Below are 22,200 nucleotides of genomic sequence, written 5' to 3'. Positions count from 1 at the left end.
TTCGCGAGAGAAGAAGGGAGAAAAATGTGGTCAATAGAAAAAAATGAAGAAAGGTATTTTGTTTTGTTGGAGTTTTCAAAAAAAAAGAGATGGAAAAGCAGCAAGAAAGTAACATTTTTATGGGAATAAGATTTTTATGTTTTATGAAAAAGAAAAATTTATGAGGGATATGGAAAAGCTGCTTTCCTACTAGTTAGAAATTGGGATAATTTTTTATCTCTAAAACTATCCTTACACCATCAAAATCTATAAGTAAGATCTTTTTCTTTATTAAGGGTATAATAGATATTTTATACAACTTTTTTAGAAAAGTAGATGCTCGACCAAACATAAGCCACCTGGAATGACTACTTTGTCACATTTAACTAGATATGCCAAAATTATTTTTCAAAGCATCATATTCTTAGGAATCAATTTTTTTAAAAAAAATATTCTAATAAAAAAAAATTCACGAACCAAACAAATGCTAAGTTTGGACTCGTCAGCAATTGAACCCACGACCACTTCATTGAAAGCTGAAGTTTTGGGCCGAATGGGTCAGCACAACCAATGGCATTGGTAATTGTACATCTATCATGCATCCTCACAATCAATGAGTCTCAGCACAAATAGGATTTTTTTTGTAAAACAAAAAAACTTATACAAAAGCTGGGCAAAACGGATTGGAGGATCTTTATCGGGTGTCATCTGTTTTTTTTTTTTATACAAAAGAAAAGGAGACAGTTGACGCAGGGTTTGGGTTGTATCTTTCGCACGGATGAATGATTGATCTTCTTTCTCTGTTAGATCGCATTCTACACAACTCTTGAAGCACTCAACTCTTGTTCATCAGCCTGCACAAATCTCAAAGCCAACTACTTTATTATTCTTTCGCGTAAAAGATACAACCCCTGCCCATTGACCCAAGGCTGGAGTTAAAGCTGAGGTGCGATCATCTCCAAAGGGTATGGTGAAGAGACGGCAGTGAAAGATGAGGTTTTGACCCAAATTAGCTGAGAATCATGGACACAAAACTTATAAGATGAAGTCAACCTAGACATAAACTTAATCTGTGAGCAAGTTGGCCGCCCAAATGCCAGCCAATAGCTGCTTTAGGTTAGGCCTAATTTGAAATTGGAGCAAAGCTACCTTGTTTATGCTGCCATGACCATTTAGCAATCGGCACCTTTTAAATAATGGGTTTGGTATGATGCTCTTTCTTTTTCTTTTTCTACTTGATTTAGATCATTATGTGTAGCATTGATTTGGACAACTATAAAATGAGTAAATCGACCAAACAGTAGTTTATGTGGGTATGGTGGAGATACATTTTCTCCCTTTCCCCCTCTACCTGTGAAGGTAGAGATCATGTATCCATGTAATCAGAGATTCTATTTTCCCTTTTTTTTTTTGGTAGTTAAATCAGGGATTGGAATTATCTATTAGAACCTGTTTAAGAATCCATCATCAAATGAGGACCGTGACTAGCTTTAGCTTCTTATATATTAATGGAATAGAATTACCCGCTTCCTGCTATTTTTCTGAATAATAAAGTAGGTATGAGTACAAATTTCAGTCCTATATCCTTCTAAGTATGGGTTAGCCAAAAACCTCCTACCACCATTTGAATAGTTAGGTTGGGGTTGTATAGAAGCATGATTGACCTTTTTTTTCGCATCGTCAACCACTGATCTCCAAACATTTCAAACTTTTCTTTCATCCATCTGCATGGATCTTGATGTAGCCATCACGCGATCCAATGGTTGACGTCACAAAAGAAGATGAATCATTATTTCTTGCAAAAGATACAATCAGAAAGACACAATTTATGCTAGGGTGGTGGGTGAGAGATGTGTTGCTACAGTGGTCGGCAGTTCTATGATAAATTGATATAATGCCTTAGGATATCATGGACCTGAAACTAATAGACCCGCTTGTCCCCAACCATTTTGGGTATTTTTTTCGTAATAAAGGTGATCAAAAGCTTTTTTGTCTTTTGAGATCACTTTGATATATGTTTTGCTAAAAGTATACTAGGTAGTCGATATGTTTTAAAGGACAGATGGAGGAAGAATGTCCTCATCTTATGATTTCAGGCGTACAAGAAACCAAATCCATCCTCCTCTAAATCCGTATTGGTGTAGACCTGGCTTGGCCCACGCAACCAAGTTCCATGAAAACAAACGTGTTTCACTGGATACAGCAGCGGCAGGTTTCAAAACCCAGAATAATGTCTCTCATATTTCAGCGTGGGAAGTTGATCAGGTGAGTACTTAAAGTTTGCGACAAGGATTATATGGCTCTTATTTTCGTTATGATATCATTAACTCTTCCATTATTGTCGTCTTTACAAGCTGCCTACTGTATGATTGCTTTGTGGACGTCATGTGTGCATATTTTAATGCAGGCGAAGTTTCCTACTTTGTCTCAATTAGCTAACCAACACAGATGACAATTATTCATTGCTCAAAAGAAAAGCATGTAGCATTTAAAAATGAGTTCCTATCGCCTATTTATCCATGAAATTTGTTGTTAGGAAGTCATGATTTGATCATCCTCCTCCACCTGCTTGCTCTCCATCCATTTCGATCCATCCATTAATGGAGGACCACTACCTCATGCTCTTCCTCTTAGCCTCTCCCTTATTATCGTCCAACCCCGATACTATTAGCAGTCACGGCCAAATTCTGCGCATAGCCGACGACCAAGGAGTCGGTCCTGGCCAAGTCCGAACCTATAAGGAGGGGACGGTGCCGGTCCGGCGGATTCGCTTGCAACAACAAGATCATCGGTGCAATGGGGTTCCAAAATGGGACGAGAGCCCCGGCGACCGACGATGATGGACATGGCACTCACGTGGCCAGCACGGCCGCGGGACGCTTCGTCGACGATGCTGAGGTCCTCGGAATGGCGAAGGGCGTCGCCTCCGGAATGGCTCCGAAAGCTCACCTGGCCATCTACAAGGTGTGCTTCCACGACGGTTGCTCCGGCAGCGACATATATGCCGCTATAGATCAAGCCATCAAGGACGGAGTCGATGTGCTCTCGATGTCCATCAATGGTGCCCCCAATGCCACATTCTATCAGGACCCCGTCGCCATCGGCTCGCTGGCTGCTGTTGAGAAGGGGATCGATCTTCCCTTGTGCGGCTGCCGGCAACGATGGCCCGGAGATCAATACCGTCAACCATGACGCCCCTTGGGTTCCCGCGCGGTAGGCGCGAGCTCGACGGATAGAAGAATTCGAGCGATGGGGGAGCTTGGAAATGGGATGGAATTCGAGGGAGAATCCGCCTTCCGGCCCAGCTCTTTCGATTCCACCACCTTGTTGCCCCCGGTGTACCCCGGCATGTATGGGGATCTAAATGCCTCCTACTGTCTGAAAGGCTCGTTGGATTATATCGACGTTTATGGAAAGGTGGTGTTATGCTGGAGCGGTGCAATAAAGGATACCGAAAAAGGAGAGGTAGTAGTCTATGCCGCCGGCGGAGCTGCAATGATCGTCATGAACCTGCCATTCCAAGGTTACACCACTTTCTCTTGGATATTTGTAATCCTGCATTATTGGAACACATGATATGAGATTCTTAGTAAGAATAACATGTTTGCAACTAGGAATGCACAATATAATTAGGTCTAATTCGATCTGTTTTTCAGGCTGATAAGTATAGTTTAGGTTTGAAAAATAGTTATTGGTCCAAATAGTTTAAGGGAAAAAAGTCACTAGCGGCGAATATGATACCCAAAAACATTTGTTCAAATCCCATCTTTTCTCTTGGTGGAGAATAACCCTTTCTTTTTCTTAAAAATTATTAAAAAATATTAAGAATGATTTAAGCCATGGCCATAGAATGTCTTGTGTGATCTTGCCAAAGTCAGCTCAATCCAAGAAAATTTATATTTTTGAAACCCCTGAATTCAAGGGTGCGCATAGTATTGTCATATTTAAATATATAGATTGCATGCAAAGATTTTTTTGAGTATGAGAATAGATGCAAGAATTATTTTTTTATATTTGTAGATTGAAAACCCAATCAAGGTTTGAATCGTTGTTTTTTGTTGACAATAATAGCGACAATAATTTAAACTAGTATCTCTTTGAATTCTCGTGTTAATATATGTTGTGGGAGGGCCCGAATTTAGTCCCATACCGACCGTTCAGCGGAAAGATCTGTACCTTATAATGGGGAGGTTAAAAACCTTTCTTCACGAGGGCCCTTTTGCGGGACAAAACCATGAGGAGTGGCTCTCGACCCAGTATCGGGCGCTCCAGAGCGGACAATACCTCGTGGGGGACGCAGTCGCTTTCTCTGCTCGGCTCGGTTGGGACTGTGTTGTTGCTGAAGCCCAAAAAATCCCGCAACAGATGGCGCGCCAGATAGGGGTACCCTCCCCCACCCCCCTCTCAAGCCTGGGGGCTATGCCGGTTTATGTCCGGCCCAGGACCTTCCCGCTGAGGGGGCTGTGTTGTGGGAGGGCTCGAATTTAGTCCCATACTGACCGTTTAGCGGAAAGGTCTGTACCTTATAATGGGGAGATTAAAAGCCTTTCCTCACGAGGGTTCTTTTGCGGGACAAAACCGTAAGGGGTGGTTCCCGACCCAGTATCGGGTACCCCAGAGCGGACAATACCTCGTGTAGAACGCAGTTGCTTTCTCTGCTCGGCTCGGTTGGGACTGTGCTATTATCGAGGCCCAAAAAACCCCGCAACAATATCCATATCATTGATTTGTTGATGTTTCTTCTAAGGGGTGAAGCTAAGTCGCACGCCAAGTGCCGTAAGGGGATTAACGTAACTAAGGGAACAGGACGACCTACGAGATGAGGTTGAACCACGAGTTGTCTTTTTTGGGGTGTTGTCTCTTTCGCGCCAAAGAAGGATTCACTATCCTTCAACGGTCAACGACTGTTAGATCACTACTTTGAGATCTATATAGATGGATGGATAAAAGATCGATTAATGGTTGATGTCGCGAAAAGAGATCGATCACTTTTGCACAAATGACACAACCCGAGCTTTTTTTTTCTTTTTTTCTTTTTTTTTGTTGATATATAGAGGGGATCAACAATGGAGGGAGGCATGTACGATATGAGAAACAGCAAGCTCTCTGCAAAGCATGAAATGCAACCTAATCTGCTGCTTAGTTTTCCTTGCAGTAAATGTAGGTCACCTTAAAGACCATCAAATTTTGCTTCCAGCAGACGAGATCTTGAGGGTGATCAACATAGCTGCATGTTGCTGGAGAAGTTAACCACTGAATTACAGTTGCAGAATCACCTTCTAACCCTACTTGCTGAGCTCTATATTGTAGAATATCAATCCCAAGATCAGCCCATGCCGCTATTAATTGTGCATATAAAACGGAAGATATGTAAATAAATGCTTCCCCTGGCCATATATCAATCTACTATTGTGATCTCTGATGACAAAACCTGCAGCTGCACTGTCATGAGACACAGATCCATGAAAGATTACTTTTAGAACACCCAGGGGAGGGGGTAGCCATGCAACATAGATTTGACAGGTAAATATATAGGTTGGGATGAGAGTGTGCACCACCCCAGTTCCTGGAGTGTGCGTTAAGTCAAATGTATTGTTACCAAACCTGATATCTTGAGAACCCTCTTCTTCTTCTTTTTGATGAACTCAGGAAACTCTTTGAGTGGCATTTTATTGTCTTTAAATATAAATTTAAAAAAAAATGTACTTTTCTTTTGTCAGCCATTGGACTGAACTTAAACCCAGACCGGCCTAAATAACCCGACGAACCTCAAAATCTATTATGGCCCGACCAACCTGATGATTCAATGGATTGTGATGGCTCTAAAATCATGAGCCAAAAGAATACTAGCGTAGACCTGGAACGATAACAAGCTTACTCTCAGCACAAATTTCTGTGTGTAATTTAGAGAAATCATACATTAAGTTTAGTCTGATCGAATTTTTGCCGAAGGAGAAGAAAAATTAAATTACTTACATTTCGATAAAAATAAATTCTGAAGCAAGTAATAGGATTCTCAAAAATTGCTTTTCCTTTTTTCTTTTCTCAAACCGCTGTATTCACCATATGGGCTGCCTCCTCACCTCGTGGCATGGTATGAACAAATTTCCTTTTGGATTCGTTTGATTCGCAGGAAAAACAAAAAAGTGGTAAAAATACCTTATTTCTAAGCTGTGAAACTTGAAGTGGACAGGGTCCACTGAAAAAGCCAAATTAATCACAGCAACCAAAAAGAAAACACAAGAAATTCAGATCTTGGATAATCTAAACGCGCAAGCGCTCGAGAAGCCCGACTCCCAGCCTGCCGTTAAAAGTCGTTTAGGGACCGTGGCTCTTATTCTTTCCGGGCGACAAGCACAGGACAATCCAAAATAGCCAGCGGTTGATAGCTGTATATCCTGTTACAATAGAAGACCGAACCCCAATGTTCTTCAATCCTATAAGGACGACACTCCACATGCAACCCAATTACTTTTAGCTGGGACGCACGAACGAGACAAGCAATCATACCGATCATAAGCTAATTGGACCCCAATGCTCTTCAATCCTATAATATCCACATGCCGCATGCCCAAAAAAAAAAAAAAAAAAAGGAACCACAAAGTAGGCAAGCAATTAGACCAATCAAAAGCTACTTTGGTTACTTCACCAACTTTTGACAGAAAATTATACAACAACATTGCTTAATTACTTACACAGAGCATCCAGTATGATTCCAATGAAAACCAAGACAGGAGGGTGAGAGGGGGAAAAAATAAGTGAAAATAAAAAAGAAAAACCCAACAAACATAACCAGTTTGATCTGGTCCCTCTCCCCCTCTCTTTCTACTAAGGACAACTTGAAATTGTACACACTAGAAAGGACTAAAACCACTCAGCTCCATCCGAGCACAGTTGAGAATGAAAGCAGGACTAAAACCACTCGGCTGATCAGCTCCATGCTGGCACAGTTGAGAATGGAAAGCAGCAGTATTTCAATGCCACATCATGCGCTGCCACCTGGAGTTGGCCCCATGTTTCCGAGACCCGGGGAACTCTTGGGCCTCCATTCTGTCCGTCCCTTCACAAGTTCAGCCCCGCGTTCCAGCTGCAGCAGATGCTGGCACTCGATGCTAGCTTCCGGTAAGCCATCAGTCAAGTCATTAGAGACTGCAGTGAGAGATTGCAGCATGCTGTCCCTCCCACACTCCCTCCTATATTCCAGAGACATGCTTGCAAGCTCATGATTCTCCAGGATTGATATTGGAGCACTCTGCCAGCATAGTAGAACAGAAATGAATCATTTACTTAGAATGTATGTTGCAAGTTCACTTAATATACCACGAATAGATTCATAGACAAAAGTTCAAGAGGATGGGGATGCGCACCCACGTAACACATAAATGCAATGGAGAAATTATTGCATGCACTGCATGCATGGCCAACGCTGGTGCACCCGAGCAATCACTGCATGCTCGTGCATGGGTTCCATTCATCGCGCGCTCATCTCAGTGTTTGGCCCACCGCAATATACCGTGGTGATTGGTGGCATGCACCAGTGCGGCCATGCAAGCAATAATTTTTCAATGCAATAAGAGTGTACCACAAGTTCCATAAAAGAAAGCACAGAAAGTATATTTCAGATATGAAATTAGTAGTACTAGCAAGGATCGTTCAGATAAAGAAAGAGGTAAGAAAGACACGTTCGCTATATTCCATGGGCCAGAACCATGTGAAATGCATCAATGTGTTGCAATCAGCAAATAATGCACATGATGTATTTCAATGAACAACCGGAAAAATAAAGACTGCCAAAGTTTGCAAATATGAGTCGTGATACCATCTCAATCTGGATTGCTTTTGATGTATTGTTTGTATAAGCTGCAAGGCAAATTTTAACATTCTAAATTATCATGTTTTAAGCATTTGCATGAAAAAGATATATTCCAAACCTCAGACCACCTCATAGCAAATCCACAACTAAAACTACTGAAATTATACGTTTGAGTAATAACTCGCCAGCCAAGGGTATATAGATATTTCAAGCTACTTAAGACTAGGATACACATCAGACATTTTCGGTATGCTGCTTTTAAAAGTGAAATGCAACAGACACTCACAGGATGTGTTTTGCCTTGTGGTTATAGTTCTTTTTTAATCATTTTCCAGTGAATGTGGACCATTATAGTGGTAAAACTGATGGATTATAATTTTACTGTTTTATGTAGTATGGACTAAAGTATTATGGATTTGAGTTTTGACTAAATAATGGAGTTTGTACATGAAACATATTACTGTGATATTCTATTATTCTCAATGGATGCCAAATATGTAAAAGTATACAACGTTTATAGTTTTGACCAATCATATTGTATCCTTTCTATACTATATTACTAAATGAGAAAGGGATATGTCATTTTAGATCCCGACTGTCAAATTCTGTTACCAGAACATCTTTAATTTCTCTCTCCATGATATTTGCAAAAAAAAAGAACAAAAAGTATGATGAACATCCACATGTGCCTTTATTTATTTCTTCACCTCTATTTACTCTGACATCCAACATCCAAACTAGTTGGACTCTATTTTCCTAAAAAAACAGTCTATCCATCTTATCAACAATTCCAAGCCTATTGGACCCTCTTTAAAATTAAAATCGTTCTTTATCTAATCGACATATTTTACCCTATCCCCAATTCTTTGTACTCTTGATTTATTTTTTAATGTGCAGATAACGTGTCCATTGCTAGTTTCAGCGAACAATTATGTCATATTTGTTCAAGATTGGGCATATCACTGCATCCACATGGTCCATGTAACTAAGATTTAATAAATCACAAAATAATATCTTTTTAACTTCAGGGAATGAACAGATACTGGTGAATCGCAATCATAATATCTTTTTTTTATTTGAGGAACGGGTGGGGGGACGCATGTTTTTTATTTCCACCAGCAGGGGTGGAGGGGGGCAGGTTTTGGTTGGATGCCCGCTCATGTATTTTATAAGCAAGAAAAGTAAGAACAGGGCAAGGGTAATGCCAAAAAAAAAAAGAGGCAAAAAAGAAAAGTTCCCTAGAATTTACATAGCCGCAATATATACTCAGAAATAAGTTTTAAGATGGCTAACAGCTCTCTAAAATTACCTCAAGAATCCAGCCAATATATTTGACATTGTTCACATGCTGATTGACATCTAAATCACTCCATCGAGGCTGCATGATATAAGCAAATATATATATAGCTTAAGAGGAGGAAAAAAAGCTGATGAAATGAAGGGAAAATCAAGAGCACTCTATATGGAGACCTCATACTTACAGTTAGGCCCTTTTTGATATAATCTGCAGTATCATCATCAAGCTTTGGAAGCTTTCTGCTGTCCTCATCCACAATAGCAGCGCGTTCCACAAAGTAAGGCCCTATTTCTGCTCTAACTTCTTCGGGTACTTTAGACAACTTCCTAGTGTGCTTATTCATCATCACCCACACACTACATGTCAAAAACCACTATTCAGTTCACCCAATGTTAAGTAGTGAGAAGCACAAGCAAGCATAATAAAAATGGAACGGAGTAAAATAGTACTTTTTTTGAAATCAAGGACAGTGGCACATCATATACTTAGTGATGTTCATGCTAGAAAAGCAAATACCAACCTGGTAGCTCGCAAGATGGTTTGGCCCGTTCGGTAGTCACGAACATGCCAATCGCGACGCATCCCATTTTTTCCAGTTGCACCAACCCATGTATCTACTTCAACAACATCCCCCCTGTAAAATCAGATGAAAACACTATTAAACAAGATTATATATTAGAGATTCAACATTGTCATGGTTATATTTCTAAAATAACCATGAAAAGAATATTCCATTTTCCTCTATCGAGGCAATCACAAGATAAAGTGCCTAATGCATCACTATGTGGGAAGTCAAACATAGACACAAGCAATTCATTTTTTAAGACCCAGGAAAAGAAAAACATGTCAAAGCGCGAAGCTCTGACCCAAATGATGGATGAAGGTCAAAGGGATTTTAGGCCAGTATTGATGACCGAAGATCCCAAAGCATTGACCTGACCAGGCAGAGTGGTATCTATTTTAAAATTTGACCTTTAATGATGATCAGTCAAACCCCTCATTGCTGACCATTTATGCCATAGTTTAAACAACAAGATAACGGAAAGGTTAAGAAGAAGAAGAAGAAGCAGGAAAAGCATAGTAGAAAAAAGAAACAATTGATTAGACAAATCAGAGTCAAGCAAATATTTCCAGAGTTTAGACCAAGTTTCAGCAAGCATTTACAGGAATTTCACAATTTTATATAGCACAAAGCCACAGGTTTCTGTTTTGACTTTTCCAGATGAGAAAGAATCATAGCAGCCCATTATTATTGACCACATAAGCTATTGAACAGAATAAACCGGAAAAGGAATACTTGACATGAAATAGGAATTTGAAGAGTGAAAACTCTAGAGCTAGCCGTTCAACAACCAAGAGAAACCATGGTTCATGTATGCCTCTAAAACAGTGTCTCCGGAAGAACTAACTTATTATTTTTTATATTTGTATGGTACAAACAAAATTGCATTTTCTGAAACCATCTGCCCTTTATAATTTAGCTTGGGGGATTAAGCCTCAATGAAACCAAACATCCAGTCCAAAAGGATAGCCTAAAGGGCTCCTTGTATGCAAAGTTTCCATCTCGGCAAAGATATAGGTTCATATCACCATCAGGACTTTCCTGCCTGATACATACAAATCTCAGTCCTCATTGTCTTATCTAGTGCAAACCAATATATCTGATTTTTTTCAATCATTCATTTATAATCTTCAATTGATTATTTAATAATTACAAATCAAAACCGACAACTTCAAATTATCATTAACCCTGATTTTACGATTTGACAGACGTTGCAATATCTTGGTTCCTATAGATCAGCCAAGATCTCAGAATAACTCAGTTCCTTTCATTTTTTACCAGATATCCATCTCAGCCAAGATTAACAGGGTGACATACAGCACTTTTAAAAACCGCAATTATATGCTATACATTGATTTTAACCATTTTTGGATAGACAAATAGAAAGCCTACTATAAGAAACAGTAAATTTCATTAGTATTAGATTTACTTATTCTGAGTGAGATAAAAGAAAGGATATGATCTCGAGAAAGGAAAATACCAGGAAGGATAGTGCTCGATCAGAACCCGCATTCTGGTGACAACCCATATCAAATTTCTTTTGCTCATCTCTGGTGTAGCACCAAAACCATCGCCCATTAGCCCAGCACTCTTCACATGATTAAGTGCTGTCTCCTGCGGAGATACGACATTGTGAGACATAAAAACATCAAAAACAATAGGTGCCAAATATCGAACCCACTAAATCATCCTTCAGCTCACCTGTAAATGATTCATTAGCGTTTCTATAGAAGCAGTCCGATCAGCCCCAATTTCATACGACCTGATGGAAAAGTTCTGCTTGAAAACTAGTCCATCCTGCACGATCTTCCCCAGGCCAAATGCATCAGCGAGCATATCGGGGCGCCTCGGCTTCCAATCAAGAAGGGTCCACTGCTTCTCCGCCGCCAAGAAGATGGTCGTTACAGCGGCAAGGAGCATGCTCCAGTCAGGCAATTGATTATAGAACGTTCTTGGGGCTGAAGAAGGGGCAGCTTCTTCGTCGGACTTCTGGGTTTCGGCTTTCAGGGCAACCTTGGCGCCGTTAATCTTGGGAACAGTTTGGGCCTTCACCTTCCCCTGCATAGCTGCTGAAAAGGAGGTGGGTTTGGCTACGATTCCGCGGACATCCAAACTCCCGGGGCCTTCACCGGCGGTCTTCGACGCTTTTGCTGATGCCGCGGAGGCGGCAGATGATGGGGCGGAGAAAAAGGCCGAAGCGGCAATCGAAGCAACCATGATGGGAATGTGAAAATTTCCCGAATTACCGCGATTAGCCTTTTATAGATCAGAAATCCTGCACCGAAGAAGAACCAATCCAAACTTTTGTGAGAACATATAAATTGGGGAAAGGTAAACTGACGCACATACAACCAGACTTATCATCAATTAAACCATCAGGCGAACCACCCCATCATCAAGTTAAACAACTACTTTTTTTATATCTTGTTTTTTAGAATCTTCTTTTTCTATAAAAAAAGAATTCAAAAAAAGAAGAGATTAAAATAAGTTATAGATTCCCTCGGTTAAATTGGTTAACGTAAAAATCCAAAAATCTTTTTTTTTCCTTTAATAAAACTAAGAACTGATATTAAAAAATAAAAAAAATGCACCAAATCCAACCGTCTAGCTTCCCCGAAAATTGAGGGAAGAAAAAAAGACAACTATAAAAGTTCGTGATACCAAACGAAATCAAAACGAGAGAAACCATCAAGATCCGAATAATCCTTCTACCAATGATCGATTGCGAACCAGAAACACGACATTAGAAGACCATGGCCTCAAAATCAAAAACACGATCGCGCCGATTCCAAAAAGAAAAACTCCACATCCATTGAAAGAAGAGATAAAATATAGGCATCAAAGTCCAAATGCGGGGACGCTAAAAGAGAGAAGGATGGCTCGCCTCCGAACCTTTGCTGCTCCAACAGCAATGACAAAAGGAGCCTCCCCAGCCCAAAACCTAGCTCGCTCGCGCTTCCCCACCGCTCTTCCTCTCCTTCTCTGCCCTTCTTTCTAGGGTTAGGGTTTTGTTCTCCTTCGCACGAACGAGAGAGAGAGAGAGAGAGAGAGAGAGAGAGAGAGAGAGATTGGTGCCGAGCAAGCGGTTATGTTTTGGAGGCGAGGCCCGGAGTTGCTATTTATTGCCTCTCGCTCGCCCGCTTTCGTCTCCTGCGCGCATACTTCAACGGCTTTGGAGTCTTACCAAGAAAAAAACCGGCTTTGGAGTTTGGAGACGATTACCGATAGAAATAACAACTTCCGAAGTTGAGCTGGAAGCGACCCGGCAAGTTACGAGGGTGGGTTTGGAACGTTGTCTAAGATAACGGCTGTTTGAACGGTGATGAACCATTCCCATTTTCTGCACTGATCTCAAAATTCTTTTTTTCTTCTTCATTTTGTGATTCTGAAAAATATTATTCCTAGCTAATCGAGATGGTCAACATCTATTCAGTATTTGTTTAGAATTTCTCTATTACTGATTCAGAAAATAATTATGAAATATAGATCAATAATGCTATCATTTTGCATGTGTTCGTTGTCTCATCCAATCATACTTATTTCTCAGTATAAATAAATTATTATTTATTTTTATAGAATTAGATTTTAGTATTAATTATTTATTTATTTTTAAAAAATAATTATTTTTTACATCTTGTTAGAGACGGTGACTATTTTTTTTTTTTTCTATTCTGCATGAGACGTCACAATAAAACTATAAAAGTTAAGACCATCCTACTTTTTTTTTTCACAAAAACAGTTCTAATAATTATTTTTACCAAAGAATCTATTATAACATTTATTTTTAAACTTAAAATTCTGATCTTTTGTAGTGCAATGACACAATAAAAGAGAGTAAAAGATGCTTTGTGTCTGTTCCGTATTTTTTTTTAACTCAAATGATAGCATACGTGGAAATAAGATCCAATCATTCAACATTCAACGTTTGACCAAGAGCATATGATTTAAAGCAAGCTCCGTCCAACCTTGACGACCAGACCGCCCACGGAAAGAATGGGGGGCAGGGGTATTTCAGGAATAAAGCGGTGATGTACGCTTAAGTCTTAACGGTGGAACTTATTCATGAGCTGGTATTTATTTCAAGACAGAGAGAGAGAGAGAGAGACATTGGATTCATTCAGTTGCGAGGCTGGGCTCGCCGCCCTCTCGGGTCTTGACTCTTGCGAGCCGGCAGAGTTGGTTTAGTTGAGGGCTTGGGCCTTTTTTTACCTAACTATGACCAACCCAGCCCTGATAGGTCTAGTAGAGCTCATGGTATACGTATGCCTGAGGAGCTCGGTTTTATCTGGATAGCTGCTTTAAAATCTGTGCAGTTAGATAAAAAAATATTAAAATACTTTGATATATGTGTATTGTATAAGTCAATGGTTGATATCACGAAAGAAGGGTGAGTTTATGGTATATGTATGCCGTATACATGAGGGGCTCGGTTATATCTGAATAACTGCTTTAAAATCTGTGCAGATTGATGAAAAATATTGGAATGCTTTGATATCTGTGCACTGTACAATTCAATGGTGGATGTCACGAAAGAAAGAAGGTGAGCTCATGGTATATGTATGCGTGAGAGGTTCGGTTATATCTGAATAGCTACTTTAAAATATGTGCAGATGGATAAAAAAAATATTTGAATGCTTTGATATCTGTGCATTGCACAATCCAATGGCTGATACCACGAAAGAAGATGAGCTCATGGTATACATATACGTGAGAGGTTCGGTTGTATCTAAATAGCTGCTTTAAATCTGTGCAGATTGATAAAAAAATATTTGAATGCTTTGATATCTGCGCATTGTGCAATCCAATGGCTAATATCACGAATGAAAGTGAATCCTTTTTTTTTCATGCAAAAGATACAATTCAAATCTATATGTGAGTGGCCATGAAGTATGAAGCGGTTGAGTCGTGGCCCTCTCCAAGGAGAACATACTTTTGGCCTCTAGCTCCTAAAAAAATTATACCATATACCTGATGCACCATAGTAATCAAATTTCTCGTTTCTACAGTCTTTCATTTATCGTGCAGCTCATCTCAGACTGTTGCCTCTCTATTTTATCTTGGATTATTTCTATGGTACGCTGCCGGCATGGTGCATCTGATGTGCAGAGACATGGTTCACACATGTAAGAAATGAATCTTGAGGTGCTTCCGTGACACTTACATATATGTTACGTTGATCTCGCTTACACGGTCTCCAACGATAAAAGGTGCTTTGTTCCTTCATAATCTCAGTTGGTTATGCTGCGTCGATTTCTATTTTGCTTTGTCTTAAGTGTGGAGCTTCTTCGAAAAGTGGCAAGTTCACACTATTTTGGCAGGCAATATCGGCAAACCAGCCAACAAAAGATTTCGTTGCATATGGAAAATGAGTGATACTAGATTCTCGCGGCTATGGAGCCAGGTGGAGAGCGTCTTATGCTAGGTCTAGTAGAGCTCATGGCATACGTATGGCTTAGAGATTCGGTTGTATCTGGATAGCTGCTTTAAAATCCAGTATAATTTTAAAAAAAATAAAAATTTGCATGGATACCCTTCTAAATATTGAATTTTGCATGAATATCCTTCCAAAATTGATATTTGTATGTATGCCCTCGTAAAACTCTGTTATTGTACAAATGCCCGTAATATAACGGTTGTTCTAACGGTGTTAAAAAATCATATTTATATTAATTAAAAATAAAATAAAATTTTAAAATTACGCTATTGTCCCTGTCTTCTTTTCCTGCTATCGGGATCATGATCTATTTGCATGTCTACCCATTAAGGGTATTTTAGTCATTTTAATTTAAAATCGTTAATTTTTTAATGTCGTTAGATAGCATGGGTACATATATAAAAACAAGTATTTTACGTGGGTATACATGTAAATATTAATTTTGAAAGAGTATTCATGCAAAATCCGATATTTAGGAGGGTATTCATGCAAAAAATCAAAAAAAAAAAAGGGAATGCTTTGATATCTGTGCATTGTACAATCCAATGACTGATATTATGAAAGAAGGTGAGCTCATGGTATACGTATGCGTGAGGGGCTCAGTTGTATATGAATAGCTGCTTTAAAATTTGTGCGGATAGGTTAAAAAAATATTAGAATGCTTGGATATCTGTGCATTGTACAATCCAATGGCTGGTATCACGAAAGAAAGAAGGTGAGCTCATGTTATACGAATGCATGAGGGGTTCGGTTGTATCTGAATAGCTGCTTTAAAATATGTGCAGATGGATTAAAAAAATAGTGGAATGCTTTGATATCTATCCGATGTACAATTCAATGGCTGATATCGCGGAAGACGATGTATCATTTTTTTTTCATGCAAAAGATACAATCTGAACCTATATGTGAGTAGGCCATGAAGTATGAAGCGGTTGAGTCGTAGCCCTCTTCAAGGAGCGCATACTTTTTACCTGTAACTCCTAGAAAAATTATACCATACACCTAATGCACCATAGTAATCAGATTTCTCGTTTCTACAGTCTTTCATTTATCGTGTAGCTCATCTCAGATTGTCGCCTCTCTATTTTATCTTGGATTATTTCTGCGGTAGACATGGCGCACCTGATGCAGAGAAACATGGTTCACACATGAAAGAAATGAATCTTGACGTGTTCTCATGTCACTTACTTATGTTAAGCTGATCTCGCTTACACGGTCTCAAAACATATGTTAACGATTTCTATTTTACTTTCTCAAGTGGCAAGTTCACTGAATTTTGGCAGGCAATATCAGCAACCCAGTTAACAAAAGATTTCGTTCATATGGAAAATGAGTGATACTGGATTATAAAGGCTATGGAGCTAGGTGGAGAGCGTCTTTTGGTGGGGTGTTGACATCTGAGGACTAAGGCCCCATTTATGCTCTTTATCTTGTCTCCTTGTTGTTTAATTAAGTACGAAAGGCTGCCACCTAAATGGTTGAAGCAGCTTGACTTGGATGGTTAACGGCGCTCATTAATTGAGTCCAATTCCATCGGTTTGGTTGGGAAGTCCTGGAACCAGATTAGCTTGTTTTATTAGACCACATTTATGCTAAAAGAGGTGGTTGTAATTTGATTTGACCCAGATACTTAGATATGGATCCAAAACACTGTTAATCCGGTTTAGTCTTTACTCCATAGTCTAGCTCCAGCAAGTATCACTGATTTGTTATTTGGAGTCCGAGTGAGTTGGCTCATGATATATATGGCTCAACTCTTTTGTCCATGACTATTCACACAGTAGATATATATGAAAAAGGAAAAAGGATGTACATATGTACATATAAATTTGACCTCCATTCTCGATCATGAAATTTTCCTCGAATCGTCATTTATTAGAATAGATATATTTAACCACCAAGCGCTTAATGATATAAACATGCGGCAGAGAAAGATTCACAAGGCTGAACCTAAAAAGAGTTATGTGATGTATGAGGCTTGATAGTTATGGTTATAATTGAGGCTCAACTTATTAATAATGAAATAGTTGTCTCACTTACCTGGAAAAAGACTTGAAACTAATATAATTAAACAAACATATACTGTGCCTTATATCTTTAATCAAAGTTTAAACCATCTTTTAAAACTAAAGCAGACGGCCGGGGAAAGGGAAGAGCAGGTTAAACTAAGTAGATGATGCAAAAATATAAAGCTATGCTTATAACTAAAATGGCACATCATGTTTCTATATCATTTTTTTTGATGAAAGGATGGATCACAAGTAGAGAAAAGAGTACAAAAGACTGGGTAGGACACATACTTCCATCCAAGAAAGGATGCTGAGATTCAAAACGTAAAATTCAAAAACACCTCCCATGCAAATGATAAATCTCATTTAAATTTTAAAAATAAAAATTTAAATTCTAGACTGCAATATGCGCCGCTGCTAGAAGTTTCACTAGAAGCAGTGCATGGATAAGCATGCAGATTAAGTCGTGGAAAAATATAGAGAAAGCATGCACGTAAAAGGCCATTGCGCTCGCCATTTGTTCGTTCATAAATGCGTCCAACACTCGACGATATACGTTACAATCAATCAATGGCTTTACATATTATAAACGATGCGTGGCTGCTGATAGCTGTCCATCTTATAATAAAGTTCTGGGGGTCTCTTTTTGGTTACCTGTCCATTAGTGATTGCCAACGAGCGATAAAGACCACAGGCTAACATCTCATGATACAATGTGGCCCTTCTTGAGCCATATATTGATGGAAATCTAATTCTGGAAAGGCTCTCGAAGGATGCAAGCCACGATCCCAAGAATTTTAAAATAGAATAGATCCTAAACTTTTTCTTTGAAAGAAAATGGAAAAATTCCTGGTTAGCTGGAGTAGAAGTTCAGTTAAAAGTCCAACATCAGGACTCCAGAAGTTACACGAGTCGTCTCTTGTAGAACACTCCATGGTAGGGTTCGTATGATCATGTTCTTCCAGTATTCCTTATTCTATCAGTTTAAAATTAGTTTATATGCTCCTCTTTTTTCTTACTATTTTGTCTCATTTAATCCCAAATATTTTCTTACTATTCTTTTCTCTCTCTTGTATTTATCTTCTTTAAGAGAAACTTTATCGAGTGTCAGCTTGGGTTCGACCTTTTAGTTGTTAAGCGAGGCGGATATATCAAACTCAGGTAACTCAGCTGGTGTGAGGTCTTTTTCAGTGTCAATAAGCAGGCAGACTATATTGACATGAGGAGATCACTCTAGCTAGGACGTTTAGCCATTTGATCTCAGTATAGAACTGCTCCAAAAATATGAGATACTATATTTCTTTTGGAAGGTGATTTATATTATAACATCCCGGCAAACCTGTCTCCATCCGGAGTCCTAAGCCTTCCATGTGGAATTGATTTAATATGCCTTTTTTCTGTCCATTTAACATCACATAGCTATTTGCAGCTTTCATAAAGAGTAGTTGTGAATGTAGGTGAGGGCTGTTAAAGGCAAGAGAAAGAGATGAGAAGTTGTCCTCTACATTGCATGCATTACGTGGCCATGGGCGTAGCCAATTACAGCTGAGCCGCTCATTTTATAAGCATCATTCATCAAGTGCTCATCTCAATAAGCTGTTACAAGAATGAGCCGCTGTGATTGTCTGAATACACGGATATATAGTGCATGTAGTGTATGGAATAATTTCTTCTTTCTTTCTCTCTCCAAAAAGAGGGGGGGGGGTTAAGATAGTGCCCCCATAAATATAAGCCAACTTTGCTTATCTCCTTTTTCTCAAAAAAAAAAAACTTTGCCAATCTCCTTCCTGAGACACAATGAATATGTGGTGCTGATTCGGGATACATGTCCATGTTTCCGAGCTGGACGAGCTCGCATATTGCACTTCTGGTGGTAAACCCTATCGTCCATAGCAAACAACAATGACGAAACTCGTTTGCGAATCATCTTCCTGAAATGTGACATGAAATTAGACCAAAGAGTCAATGCTCTGTAGAAATGCGAGACCAACAGCCAAGTAGAGATAGAAGCTTGTGAAGTGAGGTCTGTCTTTAGAAATTGGGTTTTTTTTCCTTTTAATTCAAAAATAATGCAAAGCCAGCTGTGCCAAAAATGCTTCGATCCAAAAAAAAAAAAAAAAACAACCAAGTTTCAGAATGATAGATATTCTTTCGCGATGTCGACGACCATTGAAATGTCTCCTATACAGATTTCAAAGCACTCCAAGCTTCTTTATTTATTCATCTGCGCAAATTTCAAAGCAGCTATCGTACGATCCAAAGTGGATTCATGCCAAAAAAGTGAATTCTTCTTTCACATGAAAGATACAAACCCTTTTCGGGACTACTAAGGTATTTTCTTTCAAATGTGAATTTATTCGATTCGGAATAAAATAGCTTCTATCGGTATCTCATGCTTACATTTTAGGACTCTTTTGGTGTAGTTTGTCACGATATGTAAGGCTGCAAGCCACTTAAGAAACAATTGAACCGTCGTGGAGCGGCCCAGACCCAGCCACGAGGACCCATCAAGTCGTAGCTTGTCTGTTGGCAGTCTACTGCGGACCTTACTCGGAGTGTGAATAGGCCGGGTTGGGTCCAGGACTGATCACGGCCCAGGATTTAAACTAACTTGGGCCAGGCCTTAAGGGTCTTGCAAGAAACAAATTGACGTTCCCTACGTCGCAGGTCCTTGGGCCTTAGAACTCCGGATCCAAACCGGGGACAGACCTTTCTGGAATCGGGTACTGTGGCTGGCTGCTCTTTTATAACCCTTGTCGTCACAATGAATCCTGCGATATCTGGGCAACAGTACCTTTTGGCTCATTTCTAGCGCTTCTCGGCCCAACGATGCTTGCTGTGGCCTTTTTTTTTTTTTTGGGTGGTACAATGGGACTCACGCGCTGTAGGTGTAGCCCATGAGATCCCAAAAAAAAAAAAAAAAAAAGTACGGAATGTCTTCCAAATATAACTTTCGAAGTGATGGGCCGCATAAGACGCCCCCAGTCCACAGCACTATTCACCTCCCTGTAAACGTGTGTAGTCCGATAGGAGGTGCACTCATGCGGAATATGGCAAATGTTGTGGAGCAGCCGCGCCCTGAATCCATCTAATCACCATGGCCCAGTCTCCCTCAAGGAGAATGCGTTTCACACCTAACACTTATCTCGCATAGATGAGGCCCTCGCATGTTGCTTTGAGCTCTGTGCCCAATACAGACTAATCAAATATCTGTCGACCTCCGGCCGCCACAAATCTGACCTCCTGGTCTCGGATGACAAATCCTGCACCTCCACTGCTCTCTCCCCTGTCAACGCTGCCATTGAAGTTCACCTTAAGAAAATTAAGAAGTGGAGGCTCCTAGTAGTTGGTGTGGCCCCTTGGCGGTAAGGAATGTAGGCAACCGAAATTTTACAATTAAACTTAGACTCTTTCACTGTTCTCTTTTCCTGACCCTGGCTTTAGGCTCCCTTTGGGAAGGCAAATTTGGGTGATTTTCTTCCTTAGATCTATTCTTAGTTTATATTCAAAGCGAAAGTTAGAGAGAATCCAAGCTATGGAGATTGATGCTTCTTATCGAGATACATGGTATGCCCTACCAGTTGAAATCGGGTGGTACAGAGTATACCGTATCATACCAATTCAGTACCAGTACTCGATACGGATAGCGTACAGACATTCGGTATACCAAAAAATTACATACTGTACCGTACCGATACTATACTAGTATGGCGCCGATGCGAAGTCCGGTACCGATATGACAAATCTTGTCGGGATGTGTTTAAAATTGAAAAATGCCTTGTGGCAACAATTCTGCATGCACAAGGAGTTTCATCTTACCTTACTATTTAAATTTTGTAATCAAATAATCATCGTTTATAACAACAAATTTTGCAAACTGCACCCTTTTTTTTTTGGAAAGATAATTATTATTGTGCATATAATAGGTGCCGTATAGCATCTTTGTTTTATTTTTTATTTTTTTTAGACTGGATGAATAAATTTTAGGAAGTTTTGAGAAAAAACAATATGACTCCACCCAACTTCGAACGCCTGCAAATCATAGAAAGCTTGTTCAATCCAACATTTCATATTGAAGGAAGGAAGGAATGATAGTGCAATGAATATAACTATATCTATATAGCAAAGAGGATTTTCTTTGGATATATTTGCCGGGTGCTGCATCTTAGTTTAAGAAATCACATGTCAATTATTTTAGTCATAACAATAAAACTAACTACATAACTCATTAACATTAGAGGCTCGTTTGGTTCGCGGAAAGCATTTTTTCTTCTAAAATTATGATTTTTGGAAAGCAAATTTTTAGAAAAAGAATACCTGAAAAAATACTTTTGGCATGTTTGGTTGACAATGAGAAAGTGACAGATTTTTAAAGTGCTTATATTTGGTTGACCATCTACTTTTCTGAAAAAGTTATGTGTAATTCTTATTATACCCTTAATAAAAATTAGGTCTTTAATGCATCTTTACTGTTAAAGGCTTTTTTGAAAAAAAATTTAAAAATGGAGTGATTCCCGATCACGGGAAAGTAAGTTTTCTATGAAACATGAGAATTATATTTTCATGAAAATATAATTTTTTCATCTCTTTTCTTTAAAAATTTCAATCAAATAAAAAATATTTTATTACTTTTTTGTTGGCCGTAAATTTTTTTTTGCAGACCAAACGAGCCCAGGTGTATATCAATTATTTTGACGCACTCTGTGGCTCACTGCCTTTCAATCACTTTTGGAGTAAGGCCCTGTTTGGGGGAGCTGTTGGCAGTAAAGCGGTTGGAAGTAGAGCTGTTGGAAGTAGAGCTGTCTAAAGTAGAGCTGTTATAAAAAGCTGTTTGCTGTTTGGTAACTACATTCGTAAAGTGCTGTGGTACTTTATTTTGTTTTTGGTAAACAAACTGAGAAAGTACTTTTGTATGACAAAATTACCATAAAGGACATTGCATAGTATTATACAACATAACATAATAAAACATAACATAAATTAATACATAAATATACGATATAGTATAATATTATTGTAATATATAATAATATTATGTTAATATAGCATAATAGTAATATAATTATTAGAGTAAATTAATATTTGGTAATATAACATAATATTAAA

The 22,200-nt window shown here is 39.1% G+C and overlaps 2 protein-coding genes across 3 annotated transcripts; one reads left to right on the top strand and one right to left on the bottom strand.

Annotated features, from left to right (window-relative positions):
* The first annotated feature begins 2,775 nt into the window (after positions 1-2,775).
* LOC120111748 (subtilisin-like protease) lies at positions 2,776-3,171 on the top strand. Its single transcript, XM_039129636.1, has one exon. The coding sequence runs from the start codon at positions 2,776-2,778 to the stop codon at positions 3,169-3,171; it is 396 nt and encodes a 131-aa protein (XP_038985564.1).
* Positions 3,172-6,594: 3,423 nt separating this feature from the next.
* LOC103720846 (palmitoyl-acyl carrier protein thioesterase, chloroplastic-like) lies at positions 6,595-12,852 on the bottom strand. 2 transcript variants are annotated; one of them, XM_008810788.3, is made up of 7 exons: positions 12,536-12,852; positions 11,353-11,926; positions 11,132-11,265; positions 9,610-9,723; positions 9,274-9,445; positions 9,102-9,170; positions 6,595-7,231 (listed from the first exon to the last, which is right to left on the bottom strand). In XM_008810788.3, the coding sequence occupies exons 2-7, from the start codon at positions 11,866-11,868 to the stop codon at positions 6,965-6,967; spliced, it is 1,272 nt and encodes a 423-aa protein (XP_008809010.2). In that variant the 5' UTR covers positions 11,869-11,926; positions 12,536-12,852; the 3' UTR covers positions 6,595-6,964. The 2 variants fall into 2 exon arrangements, with proteins under 2 accessions (XP_008809010.2, XP_008809009.2); XM_008810787.2 differs by having other exon boundaries at positions 12,544-12,851.
* Between the last annotated feature and the right edge of the window lie 9,348 nt (positions 12,853-22,200).

The sequence above is a fragment of the Phoenix dactylifera genome, chromosome 8, assembly GCF_009389715.1.
Source record: "Phoenix dactylifera cultivar Barhee BC4 chromosome 8, palm_55x_up_171113_PBpolish2nd_filt_p, whole genome shotgun sequence".
NCBI classification, from domain to species: domain Eukaryota; kingdom Viridiplantae; phylum Streptophyta; class Magnoliopsida; order Arecales; family Arecaceae; genus Phoenix; species Phoenix dactylifera.
The sequence above is the reverse complement of the archived record's forward strand: the minus strand, read 5'-3'. Positions and strand labels throughout refer to the sequence as shown.

Excerpts from the sequence above, each read along its gene's own strand:
- LOC120111748 (XM_039129636.1), top strand. The coding sequence starts at position 2,776 with ATGGGGTTCCAAAATGGGACGAGAGCCCCGGCGACCGACGATGATGGA.
- LOC103720846 (XM_008810788.3), bottom strand. The coding sequence starts at position 11,868 with ATGGTTGCTTCGATTGCCGCTTCGGCCTTTTTCTCCGCCCCATCATCT. Across the intron at positions 11,266-11,352 it reads CGCTAATGAATCATTTACAG|GAGACAGCACTTAATCATGT; the intron begins GTGAGCTGAAGG and ends GTATCTCCGCAG. Across the intron at positions 7,232-9,101 it reads ATATTGGCTGGATTCTTGAG|AGTGCTCCAATATCAATCCT; the intron begins GTAATTTTAGAG and ends CTATGCTGGCAG.